The sequence below is a fragment of the Neopelma chrysocephalum genome, unplaced genomic scaffold, assembly GCF_003984885.1.
Source record: "Neopelma chrysocephalum unplaced genomic scaffold, ASM398488v2 Primary Assembly neopelma1_44, whole genome shotgun sequence".
In the NCBI taxonomy this organism is placed as follows: domain Eukaryota; kingdom Metazoa; phylum Chordata; class Aves; order Passeriformes; family Pipridae; genus Neopelma; species Neopelma chrysocephalum.
In genome coordinates this window covers 12,788,236-12,814,033 of record NW_020897703.1, presented here as the reverse complement: position 1 = coordinate 12,814,033, position 25,798 = coordinate 12,788,236, and the positions used below count along the sequence as shown (strand labels likewise).

Below are 25,798 nucleotides of genomic sequence, written 5' to 3'. Positions count from 1 at the left end.
TACCTCAAGGATAAAGTCTCCAAAGAGAAATACATGAATAACATGCTATTTTCTGGCCTGCTCACTGTCCTTCAGTAGGTTTCTTGCCTTGTCTCCCAAACCTCAAGGCTCTTTAAAAACTGCAGTCAGTTACTACTGCTTCGTTATTCAGGTAAAATTTCATCACTGGGATTTGCGATTGGTTTCTAGTGTTTAGGTTTTTTTATTTTAGCCCCTCTCCTTTTGCTGCCTTGCTCTGGGTGCTGAGCACCATGGGACCAGTACCCCATTTTCTAGTGGCCTTTCTTTGATCCATCACTTTGTCTGAGAGTCTGGTACAAAATTGCTTCTAATTACCTGATGTTTATTCTTCAAACCTTAACTAATTCGCTAATCATATAGTGATAAATGAGATTTTTAAAATTAATCACTGACATTTTAAAAGATTTATACACAACTGGAAAAAAAGGTTCCCAGCTAGTAAATATAATGTTGTGTGAAGGAAAAAAAAACCCACTATAAATTGAAGCTGTCCTGTATTAAAGGGAAGCAGTAAAACTGAAGACATGGGGAGATGTTACCTGATGAACAGTGGTAGCATCTTATCACAGTTAGTGTCTTTGTGCTACAGACCCCCTTGACAGCAGGAAAACAGCACTGGTAGAAGCCTTGCCACGTGCAGAATTTAATTTAACTTCGAATGTGTAATTGCTTGGAGTTTGTGAGGCAGGCAGGGAGGTGGCCAAGGGCTGCCTTACCGAGCAGATTCGGAGTTCACAGTATTTGCAATGGAACATTTACTCCTTGGAAAACAGCAAGGCAGATTTCTACCACTTATTCAGTAAGATAAATTCAATTATTTTAGCTAATTTAAAAGTCATCAATTAAAAGTTTGAAGACTGACTACCAAGCTTGCTAGTTATAATTAATGTTTATGTAGATGACAACTATTTAAATGTAACATCAAGCCTTATCACCAAACCCAGGATTGTCATTGCACATTACCAGCATTTTGGATAATCTTTCTCCCTTTAATGAGAGAACTGGCATTTGAGCTTATATTTTGGATGCTGCTATTGTTTATTATTAGTAGCAAAGTTATTTAAACACAATATTACCTAACACTGTTACAGGCATAGAGGGAGAGAGAATTCCTGCATCAAGTACAGCAGCTATGAGCAACCTTTGCAAACCAGACATAATCAGTGTTTTACTGGGATCTATGCTAGTCTGCAGATTTTGGTGGTAACTTTTTTTTTCTTTTATCTACAGGGTACAGACTAGCAAAATAACAGTTACTAGGGGGAACTTGCATGTTGAATTTTATGATCATTGCCAAAGAAAGTGACATAAGTGTAACATATCCACCATGGCTCCTGTTTTAAATCACAACTACCAAATTAGGAACTCACATTTGCCATCCTACCCAAATCCATAGGACTATGGCACTATGTCCCATAACAACTTACAGCAGTTTAGTACACAGTAGGTGGTGTACACCAATGAAATGAAAAATGGGCTTAACACACCTGCTTCTGGCTCTCTGGGTCATGAAAAAATATTTGACAGAAATAGCTGGCAATGACAACCTTTAGAGTTGGCTTTTCCTGGTTACAGTCAAAGTGAATGCCACAAGATCTAAGGGGAACCAGCACATGAGCACAGTCATAGTTTTAAAATTAAAATAAAGCTGTTTTCTTTGAAGCCTAAAGAATGTGCTTTGTTTAGACTGATGTTATGAGACATTATGCCATTTTTGAATGGAACTGCATTAAAGTAAAAAAAGCTCCCCCTTGCCTATGTTTCCTGAACAAAGTCCTTTCTAAAAGAATTTTTAATGAATTTTACATCATGACTCCCACTTAATTGGATTTCCAAGATGTGCATAAATGTGGTTAGAATTACATCATGAACAGGTACTATGGATAGGATATAGGTGATGCAACCTATGTATCTTGGCAAAATCATATGATCTTAAACTTTGATGCTGACACGTGGGGCATTTCTCTCATAGCAGGTTCCCAATGATATTTAGAGGCAGCAATATCAAAATAGGCAAGTGACTAAACTATTTATAACTGCAAAAGGGTTTTTTTAAATTATTATTTGCAGCTGGTCTGAATGTACTTTAACACCAGACTTTTTATGAGCTTTCTTACTGCTCATGTGCACACTTACTAGCATATCGCATCAGCATAGACTTCTAGTGTGAGATCAGCTAGTAATAAAATTATTAAAATATTCGGAAATTTCAAAATTGCTTGCACTTTTGCTCAGATGTAAGAGCCACATACTCTAAGTTACATTTTTAAGAGTCCTGTGCAAGAAACACAATATGTTTTTGATTGCTTGCTTTATTAAGTGAAATGAACAGGCTAATTAAAGAAATTCCAGGAAGTTTCTGCTTTCTGTCTCCTAGGGACATGCCTCAAGTGTCAAAGGAGATAATACTGATGGCTATAAAACACCCAAGTCTGTTTATACTGGCTGTAAAATGCAACTTATAGCTTCTATTTAACTTTCATAATATTTCCTTTTTATACCATGCTTAGAAATTCATATTAAGACATTAGTTGAAGTAGTGCTTGTATATATTTGAAAAAAATCCCTGGTAATTGCAAGTTAAAAAACAGAAGGCAAGCCATTGGCAAAACAGTCTTGGGAATAAACTGTTATGACTATAATTTCATCCATAAACACTAAAAACTAAGAACAAGCTAGCCATCAAAAAATATAAAAGTCTCCAAGATACCTCTAGTCTTGTCTTTCAAAATGTGTTTGACCCTGAGCGATGATCTCCTACTTGAAGCCATAAGCTATGGCACAGAGCTGGCTGTGGTTCTGCAATCAGTTCAGACTTCTAGAACCCCTAGATCCACTTGTAGATCCACTGGATGGATTTGAAGGATTGTTAAAGAAATTGAACTTTCTCATAAGCAACCCAAACCAGCAATTCTGAGGTGCTATACAGAACTGACACACAATTACTCAATTTTCTAATACCGGTCCTTCAAAGTAATTTCTATATTCTTAGAGAACCTATGTATGTGTTACTGAAGCTAGTCAAAAGTAATGTTTTTAATGAGGATATTAGTTATCCCATGCAACTTGCTTCTCAGAAAGAGTTGCATCTTCTAGACTACTTAGGGTTCTTTGAGATAATGTTCATGTTTTAGAGCACATCAAATGTTTAAGGGTATTTTAAGCCTCAGTAATGTACTTTACTTGAACAAAGGTGTACGAGCCCTGGTAAGGCAAACTGCATCAGATTTTAAGTTGAATTCTATGCGATAATTTAGAAAATGGACTATATGAATAAGAAATGAAGTTTGGAAAAGTTCTAAGAATTTCCTGCTGTATAGACATATGCAATCTACTTATCAGGTGCCTTTGTAAAATGAACTTTAATGACCTGAAGATGCTTCTAAGTCCAAGCCTCAAAGTGTTGAGATAGCAGAAGCACTGGATAACTAATTTGCAGTTCAACAAGTCTCTGAGAGATGTGTTTACTTCCACCAGGAAGACTTTTGAAGGAGAATATAAAATCTTCCAAACCAAGTGGGCAAGCACATGCACTAGTGATATCTCTCTGCTTTAATGCACAGCTAAGTGTGAGCAGGCAGGTAATGGCAGCAGGGTGCAAAAGGCAGCAGAGAATAATGTGGGAAATATCTTTCAAGACCAGCATTAGTTCTTCAGGATCGCAGAGAGATGACATTTACCAAAGCAACTTCAAAGAGCTGAAAGAGATTAAAGTTTTTCCTCTTAATGATTCTAAAGTGTTACTGAAGGGATCAATAGCTCTTCTGTTAAACAAGCTGTTCAAATCAAGTATTCCTGGAGAGGAGATAAACCAGTCCTGGAAGTAATAGTGAGATTTAATTAGAATTTGAAATTGTTCAGTGTTCGTTAATTTATCTGCCAGTTTCACAATAGTTTTAGTGAACTGTAAGTTTACAACAGTAGGATTCCTTATGAAAGGAAAAAATTATCTGATTCTTTCTGAGCCCTTTTAACTGTGCCTCAATTATTTATTATGTAGCCCACGTAGAGAAATTTCTCTTTTCTGTACCTTATGTCACTGTTTCCTTCTGGGGGAGGAGGAGAGAAGGAAGGGAGAAAAAATCGTTACTTCCCGTTTCTTTAATAATAAAATAATTGCATCCCATTGTTGTGCACGTTTTCCTTATTGTTAACCAAGACACATGGAAAGCCCCTCAACAAAGCAAAACTAAATTAGCAGATATCCAGGTCCTAAATTGGATGCCAGAGACTATTACTAAGACTTGGAAACTTTTCAGCTGTGCATGCAGCGGTTTTATTTAAAAAAAATCAGAGATCAGGTAACTGATCTTGCAATCTGACTTGCCCATCACCACACCAAGCTCAGATCTGGAATTCAACCTCATGTATTCAATTGTGAACTCCTGCAATCCTCAATCAAATGGATATATAGGAAACTAATTCCTGGTTTAGTCCTTCCAACATCCAGTTCCTAGCAGTTTTCTACACAGATATGATCCCAGTGCTTTCAGCCTATGCAAACACAATGACTTCAGAATTCAGAGTTTATCTGCACAACAAGTCACTAACAAGGGAAGCAGTTTCCAAAGAGGACTGTTTGGTTTTTTTTCTTAAACCCCAATAAGTCAAGGAAGTATGTTTTGAACATACACAACCAAGCAAAGTTCTTTGGGAAACTTTGCACAACACTGCAGGTGCAGGGGGGATCCAGGCCTTCACCATTTTGGTGTGGGTTATAGCAACGTTTCAACTGCCAATTTGCTGCTTGTTGTCAAAACCCAGTTTCTTTGGTCCACCAAGGGAAAGCTGCTCTCCTTTGTGATCCCAGATGGATGTACTTTCATGAAGAATGTGTCTTAAACTATTTTATGGGAACAATGGCTAAAGAAATCTAATTAGTTTATCCTCAGAGTGTTAAAATCAAAAGCAATAATCCAGATTGTTATGTTATACAGCATTAAAATAATTTCCTCTTTATAGCATATAATCATTAGCCACATAAAGACAATTCCCCCCCCAAACCACTGAAAGTAACATTGTCTGTATTCTGTCCAGTTCTTTCAAGGAAGGAAAAATATTGTGAAGGCACTATATACTGTTTCACTTGCATTTGTATTTAGCTAGATAGCTTCAAAAACATAGATGCAAAGTTCACGTGGATCATTACTAATCAGTTGTTTTCCCTATTCTTTCTCCTTTATTCTTTTCTTTGCTGTGTGCACAGCAAAACGCCTTCCGTCTGACTGTGGAAAATCCTAAGAATCCTCTTTAAAGCATCCTGCTGCTCTGAAAACTTGAGAGTGAAGGGCAGATGTAGCGATAACAGCTGCAAGACTGCAGTTGTTACTCAGAGAAAGCCACCATTCTAGCTTTAAGAAATTGTCCCAGATCTAGGGATTTCCTTGTGTATATTTAGCAAGGACAAACAAGACAGATTTCTTGGTGCTTTTCAGACTGCATTTGCCACTGCTTCCCGAACCCTTCCTGTTCCACCTACCTAAATGTGCTTCCATGACAATTTACTCCCATCAAAATCAGTGCTGCTCTAGTCCTGTTTCTGCTCCCTGCTATTTCTCTGCAGCTGCACTGGCTGTTGGCCAACACCAGGGCCTAGGAAAATAACCAGCAGCATCCTAGAGGGACAGATGAGTGCACGAGTGCCAGTACTGCCATCACAGCAAGGGCAGGGACTCCAGAGCAGCCCAAACTCTCCGAAGCCCCTCTTTGTAAGCTGTGCTGTGAGTGCCCTTGTTAATCAGACTCTTTAGTCTGCTGCAGTTTACTTCAAATACCATACAAAACAAGAATCAAAATGAATATTTCTTTATCCATCCACAAACTCTTTCACAGCCCATCAAACCAATGTCGTGCCACTTTCACAGACTTTACAATGACGTCAGTGGGACAGATTAGATTTCTGCACCAGCCTGCAGAACACACCCCAGAGACCCTCGGTCTGTGCACAGCCCTGGCGACTGCTGCTGCTGCAAACATCTTGCAATGGAACAGGGCAACAAGGACCAGTAGATGAAGGAATTCAAATAGTGCATGGAAAAAGCAGACCCATAAACAACAACAACAACAAACCCTCATCACAGTGAAGTGCAAACTCATAGAAAGGTGAAACACTGCAGAGCTCTCTTCAGTCAGCTCCATGTATAAAGCCGGACTATCTCCATCAGTGGGCTCATATCACATGCTGGCTCCTATGCCCAGTTTACATTGATGAATATATTTACATAGAATAACTTTTAAAATTATTTTTATTATTTATTCTTGCTGTACAAGTAAAATCTGTTCTTCAACTCTGCAAGCCAGTTTATGGCAGTTACTTTTTCAGGAGTCTATTCTAGAAGCCAAATTTGTTTTGTTAATTTTTTTAGAGTTTATATTCTACTCTAAGGAGTCAAGTAGGCAAACTGTGCAATGAAGAAACTTATACCATTCCCTGGTAGTTCATTAGAAGAGCAAAAGGGATGGCTTCCCCTTAACTCCTTGGAGAATGATGAACCAGAGGCCAAAGCCTTCTACCAGGAGAGGGACAGAGTCAGTGAAGCAGAGGTGGCTTTCAGCTCCTTTCAAACAGTGCTGGCCAAATTATATTTTATTATCAAGTAACAGTAAGGTGCAGCCTACCAACTAGGTATGAAATTTTATTCAACCCTTAGCAGGGGAAAACTCCATGACCTACCTGGGCCCAGCTGCAGAGGCAGGCAAGGAGCTCCCAGGTAGCATGGCAGTGTGGCGTCTCTGCCACGGCTGGCCCAGGCTGGGGGGACTGTACCTTCCCTCTCCCTCTTTATCTTCTTCTCTCAAGAGCTTAATGCACTGTAAAATGTAGAATATTAGGAAAAAAGTATGAAAACGATGTCAATGTAAATAAAGTATTTTCTGAAAATATTCAGCAGTTACCACTAGATGGCATTTTGTTCCTGAGAAATTAGAAACTCCCAGAGTTCAAATTAGATGTTACAGACAGCAGGAAACAGTAGGAAATGGAATTACTTATCTCGTTCAGTTAATAATTTATTATCCATTGTCTTGTATAAGCAAGACATCACTAACAGAAGACATTTTATTTTCAAGTTTATAAATTGCTTTTATTTAACTATAGCTCTTCAAGTGACTCTTCAACCCTCTGCCCAGTAGGCAGAGGTCTGAGCTGTAGTCAGCACTTACAAAAATCTCTTCCACACTTTTAAATGAAAGGCAAATGTAGGCCAATTCACAGACTTTGAGCATGCCATGGAAATCTGCCAGAAATGCCTTGCTCCAGTAACTGTACGCAGTATTTCCTGTGTTATTTTTGGATAAACCCTTAATACAGACGGCAGTACAAAAAATAATTCCATTCAGGAATAGAGCTGTTACAGTTTGCTTATTATGAAGGAATAATTTAATAATATTCACTTATTAATATTATATTTTTCACTGGTTCATTTTAATGGCAGCTTGTACAAGCTGTGATATACAAGGTGACATTTACATTCTTAATCTTTGCAGGGTACAATGTATCATACGCAGAGGTGCAATGAAGCTCTACTGGGCACAACCTGGGGTGACATATAGGTGGCATTGTTTAATACGACATTGTTTGACATCTGTAAGCCTCTCCATGTCAGATTAAACTAAGCAAGGTTATTTCCCTTACTCTGCATCAAAATAGGAGACTGAGAAGTGAACTATTAACTTTTTCCTTAAAAGAGACTAGAGGACAGTTAACTCTTCTTATAGAAAGTCAAAACATCTTCAAGAAATGTCCTTAATTTTGCATGTATGCAAATATTATGAGGATGTTTTTTCATTAGATTATCATAAGCACTGCTGCTCTGAGCATAGAGCAGCCTAACAGTTAATCACAGCAAAATTCAGCAAGCAGAATATTAATGAAAATAACCCTCACCTCTTCATAAAACAGGCACAAGTTTCTCTGAAGTTCTCAGTGTAGGAAAACTGCTTTGCTTTAAGTCAAGTATTTTAAGAGAGAGTGTACTGCAAAATTAATTGGCTTTTTAAAATGGCTTTATATTGTTTTAATAAGTATATACCCGCACTTTTTTTAGTTTAAATTTAGCTTAATACTATTCTCCAGCAACATAAACTGGACTAGAATCAATCAGTAGACATGTCAAACCAAAAGTTTACAATCTGTAGAAGTCTGTGTTTGTAACAATCTAATTCTGCCAAACTGGTGACATTTTCTCAGGTAGACAAGACTCACAGATTTTATGCACCCTCGGGAACATGCCTGGGTGCCTGCCATATTGCAAAGGGCAGTTCAGTGAAGGTGGGGGGTGTGCCCTTATCCAGTATGTGAAAACAACAACAAAACCTAAACTAGACGTGAACTTACAAGAGCAGGTAAAGATCATGCGTTTCCTTCTTGAAACAAAATTACTTTGCCAGACCTTTGTAACAAGTACAAAATTTATATAACAAACTGGTACTTACAATTTAAGTATAAATCCAAGTCAGTATAAAGTGTTTCTATCGCAAGAAGCCAATGCTGTGCCATATGTGACAAATACAACTGTTAACTCAGAAATAGCATTGCAGTTGTATGGTGACTGGGAACAGAGCTCAAAGTTCTATGGCCAGCAACCTCCCTACACAGCATTCAAGAGAGTGCTGCATAATTTATAGAAGAAAAAAGAGTAAAGTGCTATTAGAATCAGAGCTCTAAAAATTTTGGGTAAACAGTTAGATACAGAATTAAGAAATATTTTACACATATGTGCAAGTCATAAATTGCAATCTTAATAACTTAAGAGTCATTAAATAGTCAACAAAATGAGCAAGTGTTCAAAATGTTCTTATCAACCAGTGAAATATACAGCATCTGCTCGACATTTACATGGATTATCTATTTTTCTGGCAAAAATCATTAGTCCTTTATATCAATTCTGCTGAAAGAGAGGACAGAAAGCAAGAAAACCTTTTGCTTGTTTTCAAATCACAGCCAGGCTGACTGTAAAGTCTGTCGGCATTTTAGAGGCAACCAGAATGACTGTATATCACTTTTAACAGAATTTTTCTCAACACAGCCTTATGAATAATAGGATGTTTATACTACTTACCTCAAGTGAGATCCAAACATTCCTAACATCACTGTAAACATTTGGAAGGAATATATCTTCACAGAACGCATGCTTGTGTCAGAGGAAAGGGCTGCTATAGTTGGGCAGTGAAAGATAGCACCTTCTTGCTCAGAGGAAATAGTGGGCAATAGTTCAGACATTTTGCCCCCCGAATGTCATTCTTTCAATTTATTCAGAAAGTCAATTTATTTTGTTTGCTGCTAAGGCAGAGGGCTCATTCTCTCCTTGCTCATCTCCCTTTTCTCCTGATTAGAATCCCAGACGTAGGACATGGATATGATTTCTGATTTTATTTTTAAACATAAGCAAATTAGTAGGCTTTTTGAAATCATCCAGTTAATAAAATACATCAGCCCAGTAATTTCTCAAAGGCGGTGTTTTTGCCTCCTGTAATGGCCTAGAACAAGTGATTCACCTAAAGGGAGGGAAGTACTATTTATGTACCGTGGCAATAGTAGCTTGCAGCAAAACAAGAGCAGGAGCGTTTTAGGCAGTAAAAAAACCGCAGTCTTTTATCTTTCAGGTAGCTGAACACAGCCATCAGACAGACATTCAGTGCATTCAATCCACGTGCACAGGATGGTGTTAAATGGAGGTGTAATAACTCATGTTTGTACTTTGATGTACTGAGATAGCCACAGGCAAGAGCGAAGCAAGGAAAATCTGGTTACCTGCAAGGAATCTATGTGCCAGCGCTTCATTCCTGAAGCTCATCACAGGCTAGCACTGACAGACCTCCCTAAGCTCATTAATTGTAAACTGGAGTATCACCAGGCTCTGCTGCCTATGGTGGTTACAAATACTGCCCACTCCCTACCCTACTTTCTTTCTGCTATTGGTATTAAAACCATATAAAAGTTCCTAGAACCATGACTCCTTTTCTTTGCTTCAAGCTGTTTTGCAACTTTTATGTTTGTTACCACTTGTAGTTTGTCTAGGCAGCTTAAGATACTGTTTCTTTACACTGACTACAAATAATAAATATCCTTTCATAATGATTTTACAACACTTTTCTGATTAGCTATTCATTCCCAGATTAAATTGTTACAGGTAGTTTATTTAGAAACTTAAGAACCTTATCTTTTGTCCCTTCTTCTTTCCCAAAAATGAACAGCATTAAGTGCTTGGAACAATATACATTATTATAAAACTGGTAATAGAGGAGGGATAAAGATTTGAGCAAGGTTTAAAATAAAATCATTACATAAATTGGATCAAGTTTATTTGTCGATATTCTATTGATAGCCACATGATAGATAACAACTAACCCCATACCTAGGAAGTTTAAACTCTTTTTGAAGAGGGTGGCACTTTGCAGAATTATGAAGCTATCAGCTTACAACCCACACTCATTAGTTGTGCAGACAGTCTGTAATGAAATCTTTTGTAACACTTAAAAGTCCCTCTATACCTAAACATATGTATTATAATATATCTTGGTTTAGGAAGATCTAAATGTCAAGATATTATAAGCTTCTCATATCTATTTTAGCTTAAGAAAACAAGATATACAGTGTGCAGAAATTCCTTTTCTGACTACTAACTTCTCAAAACAGAAGTTTGCTATAGAGAGTTAACCAAGGAGGAAGCAATATGAAAAAAGGAATTCCACACTAAATATATAAGCACTTTCTGGGGCTCATGACACAAGGAAAAATATTTTGAAGAAAGTGAAGGAAAAAAAAAGAAAAAAAGTCATATTAAAACGTAAAATTAAAAGGACAGGACACTTACTGTTAAAGAAGATGAAACTTTGAAAATTTCATGATACTCTTGTCCGAACCAGCCCTACACAGTGTTATACAAGACACAGGTTAAAATAATCATACCTGTATTACCATCAATCCGATGGTTAAAAATATATGTAAAGACAACCACAAGCCAATCTTACACTCACTGTTCTGCAATGTAAATGAGCGCAGTTCCAATTATGTCTCTACTGAGGGGAGCAACAGACAGCATATAAATGCAAACAGCCTTCATTAGACACATTGCCATGAGTATATTAATCATGTCAAGAAGCATTGCTGAAGTTTCCTTCAGCGCAATTTAACATACCTTACTTTATTAGGATGCACTCAATTTCACTATGTTTTCTCCTCATTATCATTTATGATGACCAATTAAAATGTTTGTGTCTGTCTTTAAGCAAATTACTTCTGTAATTCAGGTAGCTGAAATCACCGCTCATCCCACACTTCTGTCATCTCCCTCCCTCAGTGTAATATCTTTCTTTGCCCAGCCTCTATTAGCATTTTAAAGAGAAAAAGCTTACTTGGATTGAGTAGTTAAGGTATAAACCTGAGTCCTTTTACAGGACAGACATTAAAAAGCGGGTTGGTTCTCCACCCCACCCCTCCACCCCTTGCCCTGAGTATCTCTGTTATACTGCCTTCTTTTTTTCCCCCTTGGAGTGACAAGTATAACTCATACAGTCAGAAAAAGAACATAATGGAGCAATAGAGGCCTTGGGCATTATTTTCATATTGGGCTCAAAGTTGTGAGCAGCTTAACTTCATTTCCTTTGGTAGTAAAGGCAGTAAAGGCAACAATTGGAAACACACAACAGCTTTACCCTTTTGTTTCCTCCAAAGCCTCCATAGTAGGGTTCTGTCAAGAGCTTTTCAAATGATAACAACACGTGCCTCTCCATGTATGTTTCCAACACCCATAAATAAGCCCAAATCATTTTTACTATTCTAAAAATCAGGCAAGGGCATGATTTTTTATGAACCTTTGACAACACAACTGTGGTCAGCCGTTCATCTGACTACAGCTGTTATTTCTGGCTTCATGCATATTGAAATAAAATTAAAATAGCTGGAACTTAGCTGGACATTCTGATTACATACAGTGCTTTTGCTGTGGAACTCGGGGCAACCAGAAATGGCTGAGCAACATCTGGGATCACCAAGCTATGTTTATGAACTCATTTGTCTGTGGATTACCCTGGGCTCCTGGAACTAATGATACAAGGTTTATTCCTCAGAAGCTGCTGGAGCTCAACTACAGAGCAGTGGAATTTGCCTTATTTTCTATAGAAATGTACGTGTTCTTGTTTACATAACATTACTCTGACATTATAGTAATGACTTCCAGAAAAACGCTGATAATTGCAAGGGTGAAGAAATAAGTCTGAAGACAGTGCTGCCTTTTAGAACAATTATAATTTCATTAAAATAGGAACATAACTTAAAGATAGATTTTATTCTCTTTGATGATTTACTCATGCAAACTGCACATAAAATAAAACAGTACAGTTTGTGAAACATGTCAAATGTAAAGACCCAAAATGCTAAGTACAGAAGTAGTGTGACATACGTCTCAAAACGGAATCCATGGTAGTACGGCTAATACCTTTTCTCTATTTGCTGAACACAGATTTTAATGGTTCTTTTTCCAGCCCCACTGTTAAATTCATTAACTGTTTACATATCTCCTATACACTTATGTAGACTTATTTTACAAGCGCAACAGTTTTGTTATAAAAAAACTCCACTTATATGATTTAAAAGCCTTTGTGTTTAGGAGAGCAAATTATATTATAATCAACGAGGCCTTATCTAGTCCACCAAAATTACAATGAAAAGTGACTGTAGAGCTTTCTTGCAGAATTCACATTTTGTGCCTATGCAATTAATTTCGTTCTCACAAGAGTTCCATTGTATTTCCCCACCCTGGAAACGTTCAATAACTGTTACAGCTTTTTATGTTGAAATTGGGAAAGTAAGACTTTTAAACACATGAGGTTTTCAACACAACTTTCCTAGATTTAAAATACAAAATATTTAGAATCCCTATTATTTTCATGCTTAAAGCCCTGCAATGATACATATACGACTTAGATACTTCTTTGTCCAGCTTTCATTATAGTATGGTTGTATATATATTGCAGAAATTATGATTTTCCTGTGGATCAATTACATTTTTAGACTTTGAACTGAACTGAACAGAAACTTGATGGCACTGACACTTAAAAACACATGGTATAGTGTGGAGAAGAAAGAGCAAATGAACTACACAACCCATTATAAATGCATTAAATCTTTGTTATATACATAATGGAATCCTGCTTTACTGCCAGTTGCTACTATGCATCTGTTTTTGCTATTATACAAAGTTTTCCGACCTGAAAGCACACATCTACTTTTTTTAAAACAACTTAATCTATTGTAAAATATTAAACTGTATTTTGACATGAGTACAGAATCAAAATAGATAATGGCACATTTAAAAAACTCAATATCCTACAGATGATTGGATAATGAGAAAAAGTGTACCTACAATCATCTCATCAGAAACAAACTACATCATGGAATGTTAGTTATCCAAGTTCGCACAGTAAATAACATTTTAAAACTGCAATCACCTATCAGCCAGCATCACATTGAAGGCATCTTTAAACATTCAAGCAAAAGACTGCTGGCATTAACTACTGAACCATTCTCACGCACACACCACACACACCACATTATAATTACATTGTTTCCAAGATACGGTAGATACTGATTTTTTTTTTCCACAAGAAAGGTATCAAAATTTTTGCTACTAAAAGATGACAGTGCTTACACAAGAATTAAGTACAAGTTAGCTTGCAAATACAAGACAATGACAAAAAAAAGTCGAGTTGTCTGAAGAAGGATTTTAGGCTTTTCTGGCATCCAAAACCTTGAGTAAACTCCTTAGTCTGAGACTCAAAAATCCACAAAATATCAACCTACTTTGGAATACTATGTATTCCATAGCTGATAACCCTGTATTTTACAATATGCTTACTGATTTCAGCCTAGCAGTGAGGGGTGGTTATAGATATCTATTCTGACTAGAGAAATAAAGCTCTTCTCCCACCAGAATGGAAGTGTTGGAGTGGAAAAAAACCACCTGACATCAATTTAAACTTAAAAAAAAAAATCAAATCTATTTAGTAATGATCCTCATCTAGGATTGGTATGTGCATAAGAGTACTGTATCTCATATACTGTACTGGCCCTATTAAAATTAAAAACCCCAACAGTTAAAAGCCAACCAAAATGCTATACATAAAACAATCCAAATTTTTTCTCCCAATGTTCTTCCTCTCATAATGTGCAAAACAACAAAAAGGCAAAAAGACTAAAAGCAAATTTACTGTTACTGTCTTTCTCTTGCCTAGTGCTTTATGACCTTGCCAACGTTACAAAGTCAATAGGGACTATGCAGAACTTTGGTATAAAAATGTCACATAATATTACTATCACAGTCTTGGGGATGACCTTCAGTAATTCACCCCAATGTTTGTTGAAATAATACCAAATTAAAAATGAAATAAACCACATTGTACTGTACACACACTTTACACATTAAGCACAAAAAATAACTAGTAAAACTAATACTTAAAAAAAAAAAAAGTCTTTTGCCAAGAGACTAGAACTGCTGTTCTGTCTCATCTCCACCTGCCAATCATTAAAGCCAAATTTAAGTTGGATTTTTAAAAATGAGTAATTTTAAGCTACAATTTCTCCTAGATGGAGACTGGTCTTTTGTTGGTTTCCCTTTAAAGTCACAGGTGTGTATCTAAGAAACTGATGCAACGCAAGTTTTTAATCAACTTCCTGAAGGCTGCGACTGGGAGGGAGGCGCCATGACGATCTGGGAAAGCACGGGCTCCGTGCTCTGGTCCGCCATCTGGGTGAGAACGGAGGTGGCCACCGCTTCGGCCTTGGAAGTGGAGCTTACGCCGTTGGAAGTGCTGACAGAACTGTGCTGAATAGCTTCTGTGTGTGGACTGCTTGGCACTGATATGTCTTCCGAGCTGTCATCTTTCTCTGCAGCTGAAGAAGAAAAACTAATTGATTTTGTCTCCCAGAATGCACACCACCCCATCCCAGTAACAGCAATCAGTCCCTAAATGATTAAAATTCATGGTGTAACGCAGCACAAATGGCAAAACAATCTTATTTTCGTTTTTTTAAAAAGAAATACTACTTTGTAAGCAAAAAACCAGACTGCAGTATGGACTATTCAGGAAACCAGAACTGATTTTCACATCTTCAAAGCCATGATTAAAATTGTCTGATTTCTTCCTAGTAAATCAGCTGGTGGGTACCATGCCTAATTCTAATGATGCATGTTCACATCAATAAGCAATATTCACAGACTAAAAATGCTACCAGACCTCTTCTTTCTGTAAGAATTTGCTTTAGATTTTTAATATATGCTATTTACTGCATCTCCTTTCAGTATTCAGTAATGAATACTCGTGATCATGAATAAGATATCTGAAAAAATATTATTTATAGCACTATATTAATTGGACAATACTTCAACAAGTTTTCAACACACATTCTTTTAAGGAATGAAATTCCGTATCTTCTTTAGTATACAAATGCCTCTCAATAGGGTTTAAAATTGTTAAAAATTGTTTTAAAAATATCTTCAGAATATTTCAGGTGTTCTCCACAAAACTGAAGTGAATTAGCCACAGAGTTACACCATTTTCTCCCATGACAGAGGGTAAGCAGGTTAAAAAATAATTTTCACTGTGCAAAATCAGAATTTCCAAAATGAGCATAATTTTAAATGTCCTTCTTGCACAGACCTCCTAGTCACTATAAAATCATTCTTTTTTCCAGAGTTGCAAATGTTTGCCAAGGCATTATGCAAACACTGTCAAGCAAAAAGCTGATCTGAAGACTAAAAAAAAACAAAAAAAGAAAATAAGCCTACCGTTTTTTACTCAAAATTAGAAATACGAATGCTGAATTTCATTGTAACCTTTTTGTACCACTTTGTGTTACCTAATGTTTTCAAGTATTTTTAAAAACAGTTTTACACGCCAACTAAAAGCAGTACCCAGATGGAATACTGGAAGTGCCTTTTAAACCACTACTGACTATGGTGATATACACAGAGCCAGAAGCAGGCATGAACCATTGCTTGTGACTAAACAATGGAACAAAGCTTGATTTTCTCTAGTCTTGTCTTCGCAATCCCTTTCAAATTTGCTTGAGATTGGCCTATGAATTTAGAAGTGTCCCAGGGGAAGAGAAAGGATGGGAAAGGATGACATGAGAAGACGAACAAGGCTGTGGTATCACATCCTTGTTTCCACAGAAAGTCAGGCTAACAGCAGCAACAGAACACTAAGCATCAACAAACAATAGTGAAATGAAGTTCATGTTGGACTGAGGTTTATATAACATACCAGCTATGGGTAAGAAAATTTGCTACATTAGCAAGTCAAGACCCCAATGTAAAGATCTTTTAGCAGCCCCATGCATACTATTAACACACTTCTCTTCAAAGCTTAAAAGCAATTCTACTATTGACCGCTTCTAGAAAGTAACAGTAAGGTCAAAAAAGATGGGTAAGCAAGAAAACTGCTATATTTCTTTCTAACAAATACTGCCTACACAATCAAAGTAGCAATTTCTCTTACAACTCTACTACAAGAGCATGGACATAATTGTTCGGAAGTTATACTGTTCTTACCCACAAGGCCAACTATTTTACAGATACTGCACTTTTTCAAAAACAGATCTTTCAAGCATTAAAGGAGAGAGGGACACATGACACTGAGCTAGATCTGCTGACAATTACCACATATCCAAAGGTTTCATAGTAACTGTATACAGCAAGAGGAAGAAAATTAGGACATTTCAGAAGACATTTGTGATCCTTAGCAGAGTTTGCCCATTCAGGAACAGAAAGAACATGAACAAGTGTCAATTCAGTTAACAGTATTCAACAGGATTTAATCTTTGCTGAACCTCTATCAAGATGTACAAGATCTCATGTAAAAACAAGAAGGAACATATGCAAACTTTGTTAAAAATAGAAACTCTAGTGCCACTTCCCAGAGTAGCATATTCTTCCCCTCAGACAGGGGGAAACGGCAGCAAGTAAGATGACATGTATCAAATACAGTCTCCCTGCTGTAACACCTGCTCCTCCTCTCCAGAGCTGCTGTTATTTTCCTATGAATCTTCATCTTCCTATCAAGCTTCTTGTGCTGATCCCCAATTTCCTTGTTGTCCAAATTCTCCTTATACCCAAGAAAAAGGGTTAGTTTTAAATGCTATGAGCCAGAGATAGAGAGGAAGTTAAAATAGATCACCATCTTTCAGCCACAGAAGGAAGGTCTTCCATTGTCATGTCTCCCTTAACATGTATGTTCTTAACTCAAAAGAAATTTCTGTAATAATATCACAATGGTAAAGAACATGAGAGAGGTCTGATTTTCTCACTTTGATGGGCTCAGGAAGACCCTATATGTGCTGGAAGAAACAGTTATGAGTACACTTATGATGACCAATAGAAGCGTTCATTTCATTGAGCAGATAAACATACTGTGCTGAAGACACAAAAGTACACGATTCAGGTATTTTCAGATGCCAGGGGCCAGAGAGGGGGAGCTTATGGTAGACAGGTCATTATATAAGACACAGACCTAACACTAGTTCATGGTAATAAATTGGACTGGAAGCGTAAATCCTTGTAATAACTACAAACCAATACTTAGAAATTAGGTGCCACCCTAAAGAATAGCTATTTGGATTTTCTTTAATGTCCTTCCTAAGGTAGCCCTAACTTTACAGGAATAGTGGCCAAAAGCTGAATAAAAACTCCATTTGAGAAATGAAAACCAAACAAGAAAATCACTCAATGAATACAGAAGATACTTAAAAGTCACCTCATTACAGAGGTGACTTGTTTTCTTAAGCCTGAAGACTGGGAATAAAGAACAAAGGCTTTTAGAAGAACACAGAAAAGTCATACTTAAATTCTGATTTCTTCCTTTTTTCTTAGTCAACCAGAGAATTGCCAGACACAGGACTGTGCTTTCAAGAGCGCAACTGATACATACCAGAATCATACTGTAGCTAACAATGTAAAAAACCAGCCAAGGCATTTTAGCTTTTTTCATGGCTCCCTCAGCTTTGCCTCAAATCAAGGAAAATACACAGTCCAAATTAGAAATAACATTTGCTGTATATTAGAAAGTTGAAAATTTACAGAGCTACATCCCATGACCTTTCCTCAAGGCCAGATAGTTCCTAGACAAGCTGTGTCATGAGAGGCAAGCCATTTTGGAAATGGAATGCAACGTGGACTAGATGAACTATAGAAAAGAATTAAAAAACAACAAAAAAGCAGAGATTTTTGAGGATGCACTAAAAAGTACCCTTTTAGAGTACTCAAACTATTTGCTTAGCACTGCTTACCAATAGCTTTCATTCAGGCAAGCAAACAAAGAGGGATTTCAGTCTTCAGAAGAAAAAAACCCACCAAAACCAAAATGAGAGTGAGTACACAAGCACTGACGTGATTCTGAACTCCTTCAGTCCCCTGACAATCACTAGAAAGGAAGCCTCATGGTAATTCTTATTAGGCCTTTCAAGGACTATAGAGGGACTTAAGCCTAGTAATGCTCATTTCCAGCGAGTTGGCCTTTGTGAATGTCCCCTGCAGTTACTGAAGAGCTGTTGCTTATCCAGAACAGGCTGCAGGAGCATAATGGTTTGAGAGGTTCAAATCATTCAAGGTCTGAAACTGGTTAGTCACCTTCTACCATTTCTTTAAAACTAACGACAGAAAGACCACAAACCCTCTCATTTAACATCACCTACACTGCAGCCTCTATTTATCTTCATTTATATTCAGTTTAGAACAAATGCTCTCAAATATTATGATGTCCTTGCCAAAAATATGAAAAAATACCTAAAAATCCCTTTACTTTCTTTTTTTTTTAAAACTTGGATTTTCACAACACATTTTCTTTTCACAAGTTTTCCCCTTTCTCCTACTACAAGTTCAGAAAAATCCTGAGAAAATATAGGGTGTATTGTAGAAGACTTCTAGAAACTATCTAGTATGGAAAAGATAACATGAAAAATAAATGAACAGCATCTGGATTTCTTCTATACACAGCACTTTCTCTGCCACGGCTTAAGATACATTCGGAACCAATAGCATCCTTCACTGGGAAATAAAAAAGTTTAAGCTGGCTGAAAACTCAAACATTGCAACAGAAATTCATCTATACTGACTCAAAGTGCAATAATGATTTTTCTGGTTTCTCTGTCCTGATGACACCCTCTTTTGAAGCAGGAACAAGACTTTAAATAAAGAAAATATGATCCCAAGAACAATCTTAGAAGAAAGGGGTACCTGCAGTTTTGTGCTTTTCATTTGACCTGTGAAAAAACTGCCTGCAAAATTGAAAAGATCTTAAAAGGTATGCAAAATTAAGCGCCAAAAATACCCTGAAAAGTGACAGATTATTTGTGCCTATTTAAATGCATAAAAATAACATGAAAACCCATAAAATTGTGGACTTAGCCGTTAAAACACCTGTGGTCTACATGTCCTAAACTATCATTTTTTAAGCAGTGCACAATACTCAGCACTGCAGGAGTTCTGTAAGCTGAGGTCTTCAATTCTTTCACAGAGACAAGACTATTAATCCACTCACTACATTTTTGAAGCAATTCAGCTTTGATTACTTGATGAATATAATATGTTTATTTATAGGAACACCATTTTCATGAACATATTGACTGAAACAATTTTTTCCTCTCATAAATTGAACTGTGGGTATGTCACTTAGCCAACATGCCTTCCTAACAATATTCACACAGAGATAATGTGACAAAATCCTTTCAGAGGGATGGCATTACAACTATTGTTCATGTTAAGCTTTTACTTTCAAGAGACTTTTCAAGAAACTAAGTGAGCTACGCTTCCAATCTCCTTGCTAACTATTATTTTTTCTAAAATTTGCTTTTGCTACTAACTAGTATTTCAGGTCTAATTCATTTTGCATTCTTCAGTAAATCAGAAGCATTATAGTCCTTTTCTGAGGGCAGAAAACCAGCATTACTAAACAGGCCATTTGCTAACTCTTCAACAAAGAAATCCTTACCATGTAACCAGTTTGTCAGTTTATGACTTAGGATTAAATATTTTTCATGACAATTCAGGAACATGCACCCTCAAACCCATCAAAATTTAAGAAACCCACAGGTTTTTTTTTGTTTGGTTTTTTTAAAAACCTTGCATGCATAATGCTATCTCCCTAGTAGCTTCCCTATGAAATTATCTTGTTCTGTCAGACGGGAGCCATAATGGCCTCATCCCTGCAGCAATCATTGTTAATATAAATCCCAAACATATTTCTATACTGTTCCAATTTACTCCAAGATGCTATTTTCTGTCTTGTCAAAATGACTGGAGATCAAAGGACCAAGATTTATAAGCTCAAAACTGACAAAATCAGTATTCTAAATATATATGGCAATACAGAGTTGCTAAATCTCCTGAATCTTTTAAATTAAAAAATATTGCCCATTCTGATGAAATTGCTTACAATGACTACAAGTAAAGATGGTGGCCATTAAGTTTTATCGCAAGCACCTGAGGATCTGTTTGCATGCAATACAAAATGTTCCTTTATTCTCCTGAATTACTGACACTGGCAAATTAAAATGAAGTGGCTACATATGGCAGAAACAATCTTCACATTTACAAATATCTTGAAATATCACTAAATCATAAAAACGAAAGCTGTGGGTTATATATTATGAATGTTGCCTAATGCATTCCCAGCTCAGTTATTTGTAACAAATTTGTGTACAATGGACAAAATTGGCCATTTATTCTACAGCAGCAGCAGCTGGTTCTGGCACTGTGTATCACAGCCAAAAAGGAAGTTACAAGTCAGGAAAGCATAATTAACCTTTAAAATGCTGGAGGGATGAAAAATCAAAAGAACAATCTAAAGTAAAAATATGGATTAGAAGAAAACTGGTACTGAAAGTCTCAGTATTCCTGTCAATATTAGAACTTTTAAGAACACCCTGTTTATAGAACAGCAGTCACTTAATGTGGAAATCAGAACAATCTAGAAGACGTACAGTAGGAGCCATGAACCTGCATCTGATTATTTTAATGGCTTGACTGATCCTGGATGTTGTGGTAAATGAGGACAGCTGTTATAGTACCTCTACTGAAATCTCATTATGATGAAGGAAAAAAACCCACAAGGACCTTTCACTGTACTAAGCTAAGATAAAGTATAAAAAATGGTTTATCATGTGCTCTTAATACTTTAATTATATTTTCCAAAGCAGGTGTAGTAACCGATAGTCCTTAAATGCTAATTATCATATGCATTTATTAAGCAAACATAAAACCTTCAATGTTATGCAACAATTCAATTTCGACTTAAAAATACATTTCTAAATATCACATATTAATTCCTGTCTTCCAATAACCTTTGAGATTAAAAAAAAATCTTTAATGTAATATATATAATATTAGAACTGCACTTCTCAATTTTAATGCTCATTCAGTTCACTTTGGCAGTATTTCATTGATGCAGCCTCAGGCTATAGGTAATGGAACATTACTCACTATGATAGCCAGATTTCTTCTGCATGGCAGTTACAGGGCAATCTTTATGAGCCAGAAGAAGCTGTTTCAGCTGTGCCACTTCATTTCTCAGCAGGGTGACTTCGTTCTAAAGGAGAAGAAAGTTATATACTTTACCAGGCTCAAACTACACACGTTTTGAAGGTAAGCATTAAGTTTTATAGGATTTTCAGTTGTTCATTTAGGGGTAGCTAAAATACAAGAAGTTTCCATTTGGCATATACTACAAAAATGTATGCATTTCTTTTATCTCTGAAAATGTAAATATTAGCTGAAACTTGGCTAACTTTATTATTTTCTGTAACTAGGAAATGCTTTTTTAAAAAAAAATACAACATATGTTTTTCAGTTTGCAGATGCAGAGTTTACATATAGTCTCATTCACATGATCCAGCTACTGAGAGGCTCTTCTCAAGGTTTTGTGATGAATTCTAATCAGAGTAAACCTACATTTAGCTACACACATTTTAACAGATGCCACAGCCAACATTAAGAAAAGGGAAAAAAATATAAAATCCAAAAAGCCAATGCAGAATAATTTTTTAGTGACTATATTTATACTTGGACTTCAAGAAAGAAAATCTCATGTAATGGAAAATAATTTAGCAAATATTTGCTGATCTCCAGACCGATTTTTTTCTTTGGCAGCCATACATAAATGTGTTGTACGAAGGAATCATTGACAATAATGACAAAATCCAGAGATGTCTGCTTATGCCACTGAAGCGTAGTGCGACCTAAGAGACAGCACCTGCAAAATCTAGTGACTGGGTTCATTTCCAGACTGTGCCTTTCCACTACTGGGTGACCTTGAGCAAGGTCATTTTACGGCTTCGTGCTTCACTTTCCCCATTTGTAAAATGGAAGACAGCAACACTTACCTTCCCTGTAAAGCAGTTTGGTGTCTGTAGATGAGAAGTGCTACATAACTGCATTACATGTGACAATCTAAAGTAGGAATGGTATGGCATTTTGATAGAACCATTTTCACTTTAAATAGTAGAAAAATATTATTAATCAAATTATCTGTAATGCTTTGTGATCCCCATATCTTGACATAATATGTGTTTTTCATGGGTTATTTTATTTTAAATATAAATCCTTTCCACTGACACTTGAAGTTACTTCAAGTATAATAACCTTTGCACATTAGCATAATATACCACACATGTGACATAATTGTTTGGTAAAAGCTTATGTTTATGCATTTAGGAACAAGTTAAAATAAAAGCAAACACAGGAAAATTGGATTGCAACTAAAATTATCTGCAAAAATTAACCACAAGAAAGTCAACTTATTTACTTGTAAGCTAGAAATAAGGCAATGCAGTCAGAAATGAGATGAATTACAAGTAAAACGATTCCAAAGAAAAACAATTTTTTCAGAACAGAACTTCCTAGGCTTAATTACGCTAAGTAACTAAAATACCGGATTGTTAAAAGAAAAGCTCCTCTTTGTATTCTCTCCCTCCATTTAGAAGACAACAAATTTCAAGCCTTTATACTTACAAAATCCTGCTAAACTATTAATCCTTCTCTATTCAGTCATTTCACTTTGTAAAATATCTCCTTTAGAAACTTTATATTAAAAGCAAAAGCTGAGAGATGCCAAAAATCTGACTTCACAAACATTTTTAACAAAAGAAAAATGTGACTGCAAACAAAAAAGGTTGCAACTAAAGAAACCCAACCAAAAGCCCCATAAATTCTCTGCCAGCTGGCATTACGCATCCTGAAACCTTAGGCTGTTAAGAAAGCACACTACTGGGGCCTCCAGCACTCAGTCTCCCCTTAGTTCACCATGTTACTTACTGAGGAGACACAAATCTGGATGCAAAGCAGGGAGCTGCACAGAACTGACATAGCTGGTAGGAAGAAAAAGCCTGTATTGATGTAGTTTACAGACAACTTCTTGATAATCTACAGAAGTAACAACATTCAAGACTATGAAATATACTTCTGTTTAGTTCAAAGGAACCTTGGCAAAAGAAGTGATCAAATCAGGAAAAGGCTTCCAGAAATTTTCTGTCTTGTCTCCCACATTTTAAGGAGGAATTTTATACAGAAAAAGCACATTAAAGTATGAAGTTGCAGTTTATCTGTGTAAGTAAAATAATGTTTATGAAAAATTGTTACAAGTTTATAGATTAATGTCAGCTGTATTGAAAATATTAAGAATGTTGCTAGCAAAAATACAAAAAGCAAATATATTATCTTGCATTAAAGCAGACTTGAAAAAATGGAACAGCATTCCCATATAAAAAAAAGGTTGAGGTAATCTCAATAACAATGCTAGCTGTGTATTCCATAATATGAACTCTTGTGCCAAGAATGCTATATGCAATGCACAAATCACTCTTAAACTAGAACTGAGTTATGTCTGCTAGACACGTGGGACGCGGAATGTCACAGCAAGGCAATCTATGGTTGCCATTTATATATTACCACTTCTAACTGGTGAAGAGGGGCTGTTGAAACCAATTCCTATACACATTGTAGTTACTTATCTTGTATGTGACAATGGCAAGTCTTTTTCATCTTGTTCAAAACACATTAACATTAACGTGTGGTGGTCATTTAACACGTGGTTAACCTGTTGAAAACAGGCTAACAAGCAACACATGGAATAAACACTTTAACAGTTGGCATGAAGAAAGATCATTTCAAGTTTTCGTACTGGAAAGGTCCTCCTCATTAATGAGTCTTTGAGTCAAGTGTAGGCATCAACATTTCTTTAAATGAGCATGAAATATATCTCACATGCTGTCTAGAAGAATTTGTACATTCCCACATTTCAAAATGTGCTAACATTAAAAAGCAGGTTTCTGGAGGAAAGCATATTGACTTTTACCTGCACTCCATCTTTCAAAAGATGCTCTCCCTTCTGTATTCTTACGAAGATATACCACACAGTGTACAACACGTTCTTTGGTATCTGCTTCTTTCTCCTTGCATCCAAAATGCGTATGTAATGGTGGAACCAGATTAACCCTTACTCAGCAAGGTGTGGGACAGTATTTGTGATATATATTTACCAGAATTATCATCAGAGACAGGTAGATGTGATTTCTGGGGATAGGGGATTGTCTGTGGCTGAGTTAAACAATGCTCTTGCTGCTTCTTTTTGAACACCTTCCTATATGGGAAAGAATCTTTACTTACAGGCATACTTTCACAATTCAGCCTTCCTAAAGCAGCTTCTGCAGCATCAGTACAAACCATCACTTGATTGCTGCTCACTGAGAACCCACAGTGACATTGTGAGGAAGACAGCCTATTCTTCTTCTAATACTTTGTCCTCTAAGATTATTAAAGCAACAGGGACCAAATACAGTCCATATAATGCACTTTGGCATCTGATCCTGCAATACCGCTGAGTGGCCGCCGTGGACACACTGTCAATACCTTCTTAATACATTATACAGCACCCTGTACCCTGCAGGATTGTGTAAGGCATACAAGCTAAACAAGGTGATGAACAAAATTTAAGATTAATAAACAAGTCAACACATTAGTAGAACACCCAGTCAACAAAAATCAAACAGTAAATAAACTTTAAATGGTTGGAAGCATGAAAAATATTTACATAGCAGAGCCTAAAATAAAAACAGCCTGCCTAACCTATGTATGTTACTACTGTGATGTAATAGATGGAAATTTTCCCTTAAGGAAAAATTTGAAAAATACTGCTTAAAAAGGAAATTACCTTCAAACATTTAAAAGAACTTGGCAGAAGTTAATCTACAGAACAAAATACATACATCAACCAAGTAAACCTCTTCAAAATCCATATGTACCGTTAGCAAGCTTTCAGCCTTAAAAACCTTCCCATTGACATCAGAAGCTTTAACACAGACATTACAAGAAAGCTACTGTGTTGAAAGGAGTCAGAATTGTTACATGAAGCAATGCAATGCAGTAATTTTGGTACGAACCTGCTTTAGGAAATGTGACATCTCGGTAAATTCAGCTGAGCAGGCCACTTAGATATTAAACAAAATATGAACTACTAACCCAAACACTCAGTCTATAAAACTGCACTAAGGCAAAATTCCAAACTTATTAAATTTTCTATTAAATATAAAGTAAGTAATCATGGGTCATAACTGCCCACTGTGCTGATCAGCTGTGTTAGCCTGTCAAGTGAAGAATTATTATGGAAATACAGGATTGATTAATTTTTTCACATAAAGTACAGTTTAATTATTTCTCTGACATTCAATTTTCTTTACAAGTCCTTCTGTTCTTTACAGTTAACAGTTTTGCTTTGGTTAGATCATAAGAAA

The 25,798-nt window shown here is 36.3% G+C and overlaps 1 protein-coding gene across 7 annotated transcripts in view; it reads right to left on the bottom strand.

Annotated features, from left to right (window-relative positions):
- Window positions 1-12,249: 12,249 nt before the first annotated feature.
- ATF2 (activating transcription factor 2) overlaps window positions 12,250-25,798 on the bottom strand; it is a 47,463-nt gene continuing 33,914 nt past the window's right edge. For all 7 annotated transcript variants that reach the window (XM_027678501.1, XM_027678505.1, XM_027678507.1 and 4 more), the window contains 2 exons: window positions 21,495-21,600; window positions 12,250-14,911 (listed from right to left, as the gene is read on the bottom strand). In XM_027678501.1, the coding sequence (XP_027534302.1) occupies window positions 14,685-14,911; window positions 21,495-21,600 (333 nt within the window). In that variant the 3' untranslated portion in view covers window positions 12,250-14,684. The remainder of the gene's footprint in view (window positions 14,912-21,494; window positions 21,601-25,798) is intronic.